Source organism: Castanea sativa, chromosome 1 (assembly GCF_040712315.1).
Source record: "Castanea sativa cultivar Marrone di Chiusa Pesio chromosome 1, ASM4071231v1".
NCBI classification, from domain to species: domain Eukaryota; kingdom Viridiplantae; phylum Streptophyta; class Magnoliopsida; order Fagales; family Fagaceae; genus Castanea; species Castanea sativa.
Window position 1 is genome coordinate 73,385,299 of NC_134013.1, and position 11,524 is coordinate 73,396,822.

The window sequence follows — 11,524 nt, forward strand, 5'->3', positions numbered from 1 at the left end:
AAACCATTACAATCCATAACCAACCAATAAGGAAATCCCCATCACATACATTTCACATTGAGGATCAATTAGGATAGTCACCAAGGCTTCTTTGAATCACTTCAATAATTTTTTTGAGCACATCTTTTTCATTAGTGATTATATGGAAATACTTAAACAGGTAGCAAGTTGATTCATGTGGCAATGGATGCTTCAGAATTTATTTCTTCAGCAACACAAATAACCACTAGATAAGATCATTACTAAGTATCCTTATGATCCCACTTAGTCCTAAAAAAACTGTTAATTATTATGGATTAATAATTTGCTCATTATGTCAAAATCATATTGCCTTTTTATGTCATTATCTTTGGATTCACCCCCCCCCCAACACACATAGAATGAAAGAACTTTGAAGGTCTTATTTTAATTAAAATGCTGTGCTATGGACTGCTGATGGGATATACTGGGATTGGTTCGACCAACTTGGTCTTGAGTATTAAAATATGCTAAGGGCAAGGGGCCTAGGACATTGCTTCAAGCTTCTCTAAATATTTCTATTTTTTTCTTTTCTTTGGTTTTTATTTTCTCACAGCCAAAATTGTAGAAGTGGGGGAGGGCCTCCACTTCTACAATTTTGCTTTGTTTCATACAATTTTTTGCTTTGTTTCATACAATTTTTCCTTCAAGCTTATCTTAATTTCCTGATATATAGTTTAGTTCATGTAGTGATTGTTGAAAAATAACTTTTATGTGATCCTGTCATAATTTTTCATATGTCATATGTCAAATGTAGTGATTGGTTTGGTATTAATTCTGATTCATTTATGTGATCCCGTCATAATTTTTCGTAGGCAATGCGAGCAGCTTGTTCGAACCAAGGAAGCTCTTTCAAGGCCGAAATCATCAATAGAGGAGGAACTGCCTCTCGACTTTTGGACGATTGATTTGAGAGATGCCGCTTTGGCCCTTGGGCGTATAAGTGGAGAAGATATCTCTGAAGAGGTTTTGTCAAACATATTTGGCAAGTTCTGTATTGGTAAATAATAGATTGTTCCCAATATCTGAAACATGATGTAAAGTGCAAAATTTTGCTTTTGCTTTGCTTTGTTTTTCCCTTTTCTATTCTTATTCTAAAATACCTGGTGATACCAGCAATATGAGTACCATGCTATAGGAGGCTAAAGAGTAAGAGATGATTTAATGAAATATACTTTTCTGCATTTTTTAAAGGTAATGTTCGTTCTCGGTATTTAAAGATATTAACCAAAGAAGACTTTTCATATGAGATTCACTTACAATTATTATTTGAATAGCATCGGCATCCAATCACAAATATTAATTTGTGGGTGATTATCACTTACCGATTAAAATTGTGCTTCTTCTTGAGAAACACCGAAAGAGGGCCCCGAACAGACGCGCGCACACACAAACTCGCTAGTTTACTCTTGTAATCTATCTTCTAGTTTAAATTAAGCCTCGATGCAAGTTTATTTCCAGTACTTTCAGTTTTCTTCTAATACTTTAGTTTTTTGTTTAACTAAACTCTGATTGGTTCAATATAGCTTCAATTTACTATGTTATTATCGATTGTATTATTTTATTTTCGTTACACATTTAGATATAATTAATTTCATCACTTTCGAATTATGTCCAAATTACGATTGCATCATCACACCTAGGCTTAAGTCCTCTTCGCTAAAATGATACTAAATCCTCAAATCTTAAAACGCCTCATTGAGGACACTTTACAATCAAACTTATTACAAACGCTAACCTCAGGTTAAAATTTTCCCATCGACCAAACATTAAAGTTTCATTTGATGAAGTCTTTTGGTAATATAATATATTGGTTCAAGTTATTTCATATGTCATATATCAAATGTAGTTTTGAGTCACATTTAAACTTAACGTAGTTCTTCAGAATATATGATGGATAAATTAAATTTGGGAAGTTGAAAAGCAGCTGATGTTTATACAGATCACAATAAATAGTTTTAGTTACTAGGTTGGAGTTTTGTTATTGTCATAAGCCTAGTTTTTTTAGCGTAGATGGCAAAATTTCAAATTTGTTAAACTAGATAGCTTGGTTTACCCTATTTGTTGTTTGTTGAATAAAAGTTTCTTTTTGTCTCACTTTTAAGTTTTAATATTTCACTTTATGATCTATCAGCCACACAAAAAGAAGAGGCACTATAAGTTTGTGTGATCAAAGCAAGTGAAGTTGGTGAAAGACTTGAGGTACTCTCTCTCTCTCTCTGTCTCTCTCTCTGTCTCTCTCTCTGTTTGTGGTGGGTTGTTGAATTGGGGCAAGCAGGTGGCTTGCATGGAGTAATAAGGTGGTTTTAATTGATATTGGGAGTGCTGATTGTTTTGTGTAATATTGGATGATTGTTGTTAAGTTGTTCTTATTTGATTAATTCATTTTAAGGAATGCTTCTCTCTATCTTTTTCACACATGTGGAACGCTAAAATGGAATTGCATATTTAAAGAGATGTCCATTCCTAAAGAATATTGCTAGTAATGATGTTATAGTTACCAAATGTATTAATAACTTCTCTATGCATTTAAATTCATTGTTTGATTAGAAACATAGGTAAAAGTGAATGATTAAAGATGATTTGTTTCTTAAATTAAGGTGAAATTGTGTAAATGGAATGTGTGTTAACTCTTGGTTTGTGTTTTCATGAAATCACATTATAGGTATTTCTTGTAAACCACATTATAGCAATGGATAAGAGTTGGATGAAACTTACCAATAGAAGGTCGCGAGAATATTTAGATGGAGTCCAACAATTTCTGAATTTTGCATCTAACCATGCAAACCCGGATGGAACGATTTCATGTCCGTGTAAAAAATGCGTGCATACAGATTTGTTGCCTATAGATGTTGTACACATTCACTTAGTGTCACATGGGATTTGTAGGGGTTATAACCCTTGGATTTTTAATGGGGAATCATCGTTTGCAAAGACTTCTACTGAAACTCCTAGTAGTCATGTCCAAGAAAACCCGATAGAGTATGCCGATCTTCGTGACATGTTGCATGACATGTTCCCCATACAAGATATGGCATCTGGGCCAACGGAAGAAGTCCCTAGTGTGCACCAACCCACAGAAGGTCCTAATGAAGATGCACTTCGGTTTATGAAATTGCTTGAAGATGCTAATCAACCTTGTTATGAAGGTTGTAAGCATTTTAGCAAATTGTCAGCCATTGTGCATTTGTACCACATGAAGTGTCTTAATGGTTGGACTAACAAATCATTTACCATGTTGCTGCAATTTTTGCTTGATTTTCTTCCTTCAAATGCTAAGTTGCCAAAAGATTGTTATGAGGCTAAGAAGATTATTAAGGATCTGGGCTTGAGCTATGAGAAGATTCATGCTTGTCCTAAAGATTGTATTTTATATTGGAAGGACAATGCGAACCTTGAAGCTTGTCCAAACTGTAACCTTTCAAGATGGGAAAGTAATGTGTCTAAAGGTCAACAAAATACTAATGCTTCCTCCAACAGAAGAAAAAAGAAAGCTGCAAAGATCCTACGATGGTTCCCCTTAAAACCAAGATTGAAGCGACTATTTATGTCTCCTGAAACAGCCAATCATATGAAGTGGCATGCCAATGGTCGTGTGAATGACGGGTTAATGAGGCATCCTGCTGATTCTGAAACTTGGAAATCATTTGACTCTAAGCACATAGAGTTCTCATCCGAGCCTCGTAATGTAAGACTTGGATTAGCAGCTGATGGATTCAATCCGTATGGAAATATGAGTAGTACTCATAGTACATGGCCTGTCATTTTGATCCCATACAATCTCCCTCCATGGATGTGCATGAAAAGGTCTTATTTCATGCTATCCTTATTGATTCCCGGTCCAACCTCACCCGGGAACGATATAGATGTGTACTTACAACCCCTAGTAGAAGAACTAAAGGAGTTATGGGATGTTGGAGTAGAAACGTTTGATGTGTCTTCGAAAAAATCATTCCAAATGCATGCTGCATTATTGTGGACCATAAATGATTTTCCTGCATATGGTGATATCTCGGGTTGGAGTACCAAAGGGAGACTTGCATGTCCCTCTTGTAACTATGATAGTCAGTCTCGTTGGTTAAGATATGGAAGAAAATTTAGTTACATTGGACACAGGCGATTCTTGGATAGAGATCATAAGTTTCGTAAGCAAAAAAAATCATTTGATGGACATGATGATATGAGACCAGCTCCTATTACAGTACTTGGAGAGGAAATCATGTTACAAACGGATGCTGTAGCCGAACATGTGTTTGGGAAGAAAAAAGTGAACTTGACCAATAAAAGAAAAAGAGGGGAGGATGCTTTAACTGTGTGGAAGAAGAGAAGTATATTTTTCACCTTGCCTTATTGGGAGGACCATATGTTGCGTCACAATCTTGACGTGATGCACATTGAAAAGAATGTAATGGATAATATAATTGGCACATTGTTGAATTTGGATGGCAAGACAAAAGATAACTTGAAGGCACGCCAAGACTTAAAGGATATGGGTATAAGAAGTGGACTTCACTTGGAAAAGGTTGGGAATGATCAGACACGTATGCCACATGCTTGCTACCATATGAATGCTAGTGAAAAGGATGGTTTTTTGCAAGTTTTGAAAGATGTGAGAGTGCCAGACGGATATTCTTCAAACATCTCACGTTGTGTTAAACTGAAAGAACGCAAGATTAGTGGGATGAAGAGCCATGATAATCACATCTTAATGCAGCAGCTTTTTCCAATAGCAATACGTGGATCTTTGCCCCCTGAAGTGAGTAAGAGTTTAATTGACTTATCTTGTTTCTTTAGAGAGATATGTTCTAAAGTACTAAATGTGGAGGAACTTGAGGCTCTTGAGAAGAGGATTGCAGTGACATTGTGTGAGTTGGAAAGGATATTCCCTCCCTCTTTCTTTACAGTGATGGTACATCTAGTCATGCATTTGGCAAGCGAAGCCAAAGTTGCTGGCCCAGTTCATTACCGTTGGATGTATCCCATAGAGAGGTAACACATAACCCCAAACTTCGTCTATTTAGTTTTGTTTAACTTACCAATTTCCCGCTGTTGATCTTGGATTTTCCAATAGGTACTTGTCAAGACTTAAGTCTTATGTGCATAATAAAACTTATCCAGAAGGCTCCATTGCAGAAGGGTATATAGCAGAGGAATGCTTAACATTCTGCTCACGCTATTTTAAATCTGTTGAAACTGCATTCAATCGGCCTGTAAGGAATGTTGAGGAATCCACGGGTGCAGTGGTGAGCATTACACTAGATTCAAATTCATGGATACAAGCACATCGTTATGTGCTATTCAATTGTGAAGAAATCACTCCATTTCGCGAGTAAGTGAAATGTCCTTACGTATCTTTAACGGCATTCTACTATCAATACTCTAGATTAACACTAACACGTTTGTCTACACAGTGTACACATAGCGGAGATCAAGGCCGGTTTTCCTTTTCATGTGACTGATGATGTTATTCAAAAGCAGCACATAGAGGAATTCTGCCCTTGGTTTAGGGAATATGTAAGTAAAGCATATATATATATATATTGTTGTATTTTTGGTTGTAACACTTTAAATTTTGTTGTTATAATAAAAGTCTTCCTCAATAATAGGTGATGTCAATGGATGCCTCTAAGAGAAAGGAACTCTCTGATAAAGTTAGATGGTTTGCTCGATATCCAGATAATGAAGTAAAACGGTTCAAACGTTATGTCATAAATGGTTTGAAGTTTCGCACTAAAGATTTTGAGACAACTAGGAAAACTCAAAATAGTGGAGTTTGTGTTGTTACAGAAGGTGGTGCTACTTATTATGGTGTACTAATTGATATTATTGAGTTAAACTACTCTGACAAGTATCGATATGTATTATTTAAATGTCAATGGGCTGACGTTATTAGTGGGAGAGGATGTAAAAAAGATGACTTTGGCTTTCCTCTTGTCAATTTTTCAAGATTGATACACAAGGGCGATCGATTGATTGACGAACCTTATGTATTAGCATCTCAAGCTTTGCAAGTGTTTTACGTGGAGGATGTGAGACATAAAGACTGGATGGTGGTGGTCCAAACAAAACCTAGGGAGGTGTTTGATGTTGGTATTAAAGCTATAGATGATGATGAAGAAGTGGATACATATATGGAGAATGTCCCTTATAATGTAACTACTGATGATGCATGTGATGATGCAAATGACAACCATGCTTGGGCTCGAGTTGATGAAGAAGGAACCATTTATGATACACCGTTGATTAGTGAGGACGAATTGCATGAAGAAGACTTTATCGATGATGAAGAGCTTAGTGATGATATTTATGAGTCCAATGATGATGGGTCCAATGATGATATGTCTAGTGATGATGAGTCTAGTGGTGATGACTCTAGTTAATACTATTGGGTATGAGTCTATGAAACCTTATCTTATTTTGGATATTTTGATGGTGTAATTGTTTGCTTTAGTTTCCCTTCTATGTTCTCTAATGTGATTGTTAGAAGCTGAAATTTGTGGTCTTGTGTTAGCAATTTGAAAGGTTCAAGATATTATGGTCAATTTAATGCCTATTAATGTCTTCTAACATGTATACTATACTATATGCTGCTGAAATAATAGTGATATTTGGGGCTCTCATTGAAAATATTGTATTTGTGTTGTAAATGCTAGTTTTATATAGATTTGCTCTATGGAAGTTTTACTTGTACTATTAGTTATCATTGTGCTTATATACTTGTTTATTTCAGAATTTGACACTTGAAATGGGAAGGCGAAAGACAAATCTACGCACGCATTCTAAGAGTTTAACATTGGAAAGAGCTTCTTCACAAGATGCGGATGAAGTGGGGGACCAAGAAACGCACGAAGCTTCTACACAAGGTATGAGCTTTTTACTCAATAGTTTACCATTATGGCTCTTGCATGGTTTAATTTTTTAATTGAACCAAAGTTTTTAATTGGTTATAAGCAAAGTAATGACCACTTGTTTAAATACATATTTAGACTTATCCTATTAGATGGTTTTCATGCTTTGTTGTTTGACATTGATTGATATTGTCTCTTTCAAAACTAGATGTGCAACCAGCTGTACGTGTCACTCGCGGGGCAAGCAAGTACTTGGATGTTTGGGATCTTCCTGATGACGAAGAAATTGAGTTGTCACTAAATAGTTTGCATCAGCCGGTTGATGATGGGGCGAGGACTTTCACTGGTTTCTTGGGTACAATTGCGCGGAAACCACACATGTGCCCGATTAGATATCTTAATTGGAAGAACATGCCAGAAGAATTTAAAGAAGAGTGTTGGCGTGTTGTAGAGGTATTAAATCGTTATAATACTTGCAATTATGATATTTTGTACTAAGTTTTATATAATTAATTTAGCATGAACACATTTGTAATTTGATAACTCAACTATTTGATTGTAGCGTAAATACAGTGTCCCTGTTAATCCTATTGCATATGCGGCTCTGAAGGCATTTACCTTGCAAAAAATTGGGAAGGCTTGGAGGGATCATAAGTCTAGGATGAAGAAACGACATTATATACCTCATTCAAGAAACAAAACACGGGTAAAGAACAACCCACCCAAGGGATGCATACCACAAGATTGGGATATACTTGTCGATCATTGGTATACTGATGATGCAGTGGTATGTTTGTTTTATCTCTCTTTTTCATCATGGATCATACTAAAAAGAGAATGATTATTGAGAATGATTATTTGTAGCATTTGTTATACGTAATAGCTGAAAAATATATTGTAATACAACATGATCAAAGGCCAAGTTATATTTATCTTCAAGAAGAAAAAAAACTCACTAGTGTATAAGCAGTCCTCATGTCATCCCCACCAATCTCTACGCGAGGTTTAGAAATAATGACAGAAGGCATGAACTCGTGGCCATTGGCAACTTGCTTGTTAGAGTTGTAAACTACATTCAGTCTAACACTTGGAGTGAAAATATCTACCACCTCTCCCACTACTCTCCCCACGCTTAGTGGTCCACATAGTGGTTCTATGAGCCTCGACATTAGAGAAAAAAAAATGGCTAACTTAGCTGGGGAGAGAGTGAAGTACTTTGTGTTAATGTTGGTGCAATGGAAGTGTGGTTATGAGGGGGTGTTTTTATAGGCACAAGGAGGAAAGAGACTTCAATAGCATGGATTGGAGGCTTACAAGAATCTATAAAAGAAGTTATTAAAAAAATTCCATAAATTAAAGGGTTAGTGTCTATATGTGTATTATTTATACGGAAAGGACATGTGTTGTGTGCAAATTTAAATGCATCTTTCCATACTATATATAGAGGTTATAATTTGCTGAGTTTGTTCTAAGATATCCCTCTCAAAACATGTAATTTTGTTGAATGTAGATATTGTCAGAGAAGAATAAGGACCGTCGCTCTAAACAGGATGAGTTACATACTGCTGGCTCTTGTAGCTATGCTGTGCATGCTGCAAAAAAGGTAATAAGTATTATAACGGTTTTTAAATGATTTGGACTTCTCCTAAAGTTTATGTGGAACTTTGTATCATCATTACATAAATATGTTGTTCATAATGTAGGCAAAAACGGATGGACAACCTGTAGAGCGTGCAGTATTATATCAAGTACTACATACTCGTAAAGATGGAACTGCGGTTAACCCTGTAGTGAAAGCCAAAATGGTAAGTAATTTCTCCCTTGTAGATGGGGGTAACGAAATAGGAATTCAAGAAACAATATTGTATATAGAAACACTTATCAAAAAAAAATATTGTATATAGAAACAATACTACCACTTGTGTAACTTTTGAACTAATCCCATGTCCCATCCTATATATATATATATATATATATATATATATATATATATATATATAGGATGGGGTCATTTTAACAATATGATTTCTAACTTTTTTTTGTTTTGTTCAAACCCACGTATCAGGACAAAATGAAGGAATTGTTGGAGATATCTTCAAATCAATTGCAGTCATCTGACACGAGTGGTAGTATTGCATGGTCACCAGATGATGTCTTTGCCAAAGTGATGGGTAAGGAGCGTAAAGGTCGTGTTCGTGGGGTGGGATTTGGTCCAAGCCCAAGTGCTCGAAGTAGCAAGAGCGTTCTCACGGACATTGAAATACACTCAAGTCAAGCAAGGGACAATGAAGTTGCACAACTGAAGGCTTCCTTGGCTACTATGGAGGAGAAACTAGCGGATTTTGATGAAATGAAGCAAAAACTTAGTCAATTCGAAGAAATGGAGCAAAGAATGGAGCAAAGAGTGGAGCAAAGAATGGAGCAAAGAATGGAGCAAAGAATGGCTCGCATGTTTCAACAAATTTCTCCTCAATGCAATCAGGTATATGACACAGTCCTTAAATTTGTTGCATTAGTCAATGTCAATATGTTGACTTAAGCATTATTCATAAATAAAATTGAACAATGCATGATTAACACAACATCACACCTGAAACAAATATCTTGAGTGAATAAGGCTAAGTTTATAGTTGTGTTTCTACAATCATGGTTTAGATTATTGTACGATCAAATTAATGTTCAGATTATGTTTGAAACTAACTAAATAAAATATCATCACATCACATCTTAAAAATAAATGGCAAGAAAAAAGTGAGGGTTTTGTCAAACAAATAGAGAGACTTTGGTTTAGGCATTTCGTCAAATATATTGAGGGAGCTCATAGCAAAGCTGTCCAACTTGTGAAAGAGAAGATAGTTGGAAAGTTGAAATTGTTAAGATGATAGGAAATTGGAAATTTATTAACGTAGGAAACATTGGTTCTTTGTATAAGTCACACTCCTGTATTAACGTAGGAAATTTAAGGACTGTGTCATCAATGTGCTAAATTAAATTACTAAATAAATATTTCAAATAACTATGTTTACAATACTATTAAATAAATTAGGTGACTAAAAGTACTTGTGAATAGTTTTTTAAGTGCCACCAAGTGAGTTGGAAAATTCTATCCATAGCTGAATTCATTATTATCAAGGTTACATAGATACCAAAATTTTGTCAAAGGAGCTACAAAATTTTGTCCAGGGGAGGAGTATCCATAGCTGAATTCTATTCCATAAAAGAGAGAAATGTAATAGACATTTTTTGCGTAGATAATATTTTCTTATCATTCTATTCCATTTATACATACTAATTGAGTAACCATACTTTGTATGTAGGATGTTCCTTTGGCCGAACATTCTCCAAGTCTGCCAAAATCGTCAGCCGCATCCTATCAACCAAGCAGCATATAAGTTTTATCTTGCTGTTCGAGGACTTTTTTGTGAACAAAGAACTATGGAAGAATGAGGCAGTATTTTTTGCAAGTGTTGGATATTTTTTAAACACTTTGGAACTTTGATTATTGTATTAGCTTAATTTGAACAATTTGGAACTTTGCAAGACCACATCTTTTTTTGTTAATTTTATGATGGTGGTTATAGACAATATTATGTATTTGAGAGTATATTTCTATGCAAATATTACGTTAGTTTGGAGACATTTGTGATGTTGTTAATTAATTATATTTGTGGTATTGTGTTAGTAGAGCTAAAACTACTATAGGTTCTTTGTAACAGGTTTGAACAATATATTTGATGCAAAACAGGTTCTTTGAAACAGGTTGTCCCTTAAATTTGATGTAAACAGTAGTTTCAAAGCCCACTGGAAGAAAAAAAAAAATAACCTATAGCGGCGGTCAAAAAGCGCCGCTATAGGTCCACGTTTAATCTATTAAACGCGGACCTATAGCGGCGCTTTTTGACCGCCGCTATAGGTTTGAACCTATAGCGGCGGGCTATAAGCGCCGCTATAGGTCCACATTTAATACATAAAATGTGGACCTATAGCGGCGCTTTTTGACCGCCGCTATAGGTGAACACAATAGCGGCGGGTATGACCCGCCGCTAAAAGTCGTCTGAAACGATTTTGAACGTTGTATAGCGGCGGTTTTATGCCCGCCGCAATAGATTAAAACCGCCGCTAAAAAGCGTATCTATAGCGGCGGGTTTTTGTACCGCCGCAATAGACATATTGCGTCGCGACAAGCCTGGCGGGTAGAACCGCCGCAATAGCCCCCGCCGCAATAGGTGAAATGGACCTATAGCGGCGGTTTTTGGGGCTTTAGCGGCGGTTTTGGCCCGCCGCAATAGGCCAGTTTTTTTGTAGTGTTAGTAGCTTAACTTGCCAAATGCACACCAACTTTGTTAAGTTGGTTAGATAACATTATTGAATACAATTTTCAGTTAATAAGTATAAGTAATATCGAACTTTTCATATGAAAAAAAGAAAAAAAAAAGAAGAACATTGATAGTCAATTTATAAACTGAAGCCTCACTATTTTATACCTACATCACTAAATCTTCAGATATAATTTAATTTTTCCTGCTTTAAAAAATTAACAAGGTTTAAATTAAATTCAGAGGTTAAAAGGCCTTGTTTGCACCAAGTAATGTGACACATCAAACTTTTACACTTAAAAAAATAATAATAATAATAATAATAATAAGAAAATTTGTTCT

The 11,524-nt window shown here is 35.6% G+C and overlaps 1 protein-coding gene across 3 annotated transcripts; it reads left to right on the plus strand.

Moving 5' to 3' along the window:
• Positions 1-958: 958 nt before the first annotated feature.
• Positions 959-10,505, plus strand: LOC142644446 (uncharacterized). 3 transcript variants are annotated; one of them, XM_075819063.1, is made up of 9 exons: positions 959-1,018; positions 2,153-2,220; positions 6,749-6,881; positions 7,075-7,319; positions 7,429-7,653; positions 8,377-8,469; positions 8,570-8,671; positions 8,932-9,348; positions 10,184-10,505. In XM_075819063.1, exons 3-9 carry the CDS (start codon positions 6,764-6,766, stop codon positions 10,256-10,258), a joined length of 1,275 nt encoding a protein of 424 aa, XP_075675178.1. In that variant the 5' UTR covers positions 959-1,018; positions 2,153-2,220; positions 6,749-6,763; the 3' UTR covers positions 10,259-10,505. The 3 variants fall into 3 exon arrangements, with proteins under 3 accessions (XP_075675178.1, XP_075675185.1, XP_075675181.1); XM_075819070.1 differs by lacking the exon at positions 959-1,018 and having other exon boundaries at positions 1,887-2,220; XM_075819066.1 differs by lacking the exons at positions 959-1,018; positions 2,153-2,220 and adding an exon at positions 6,278-6,407.
• Positions 10,506-11,524: the final 1,019 nt, after the last annotated feature.

Coding starts and splice junctions, on each gene's coding strand:
- LOC142644446 (XM_075819063.1), top strand. CDS start 6,764: ATGGGAAGGCGAAAGACAAATCTACGCACGCATTCTAAGAGTTTAACA. Junction 6,882..7,074: donor GCACGAAGCTTCTACACAAG/GTATGAGCTTTT, acceptor TTTCAAAACTAG/ATGTGCAACCAGCTGTACGT. Junction 8,470..8,569: donor CTGTGCATGCTGCAAAAAAG/GTAATAAGTATT, acceptor TTCATAATGTAG/GCAAAAACGGATGGACAACC.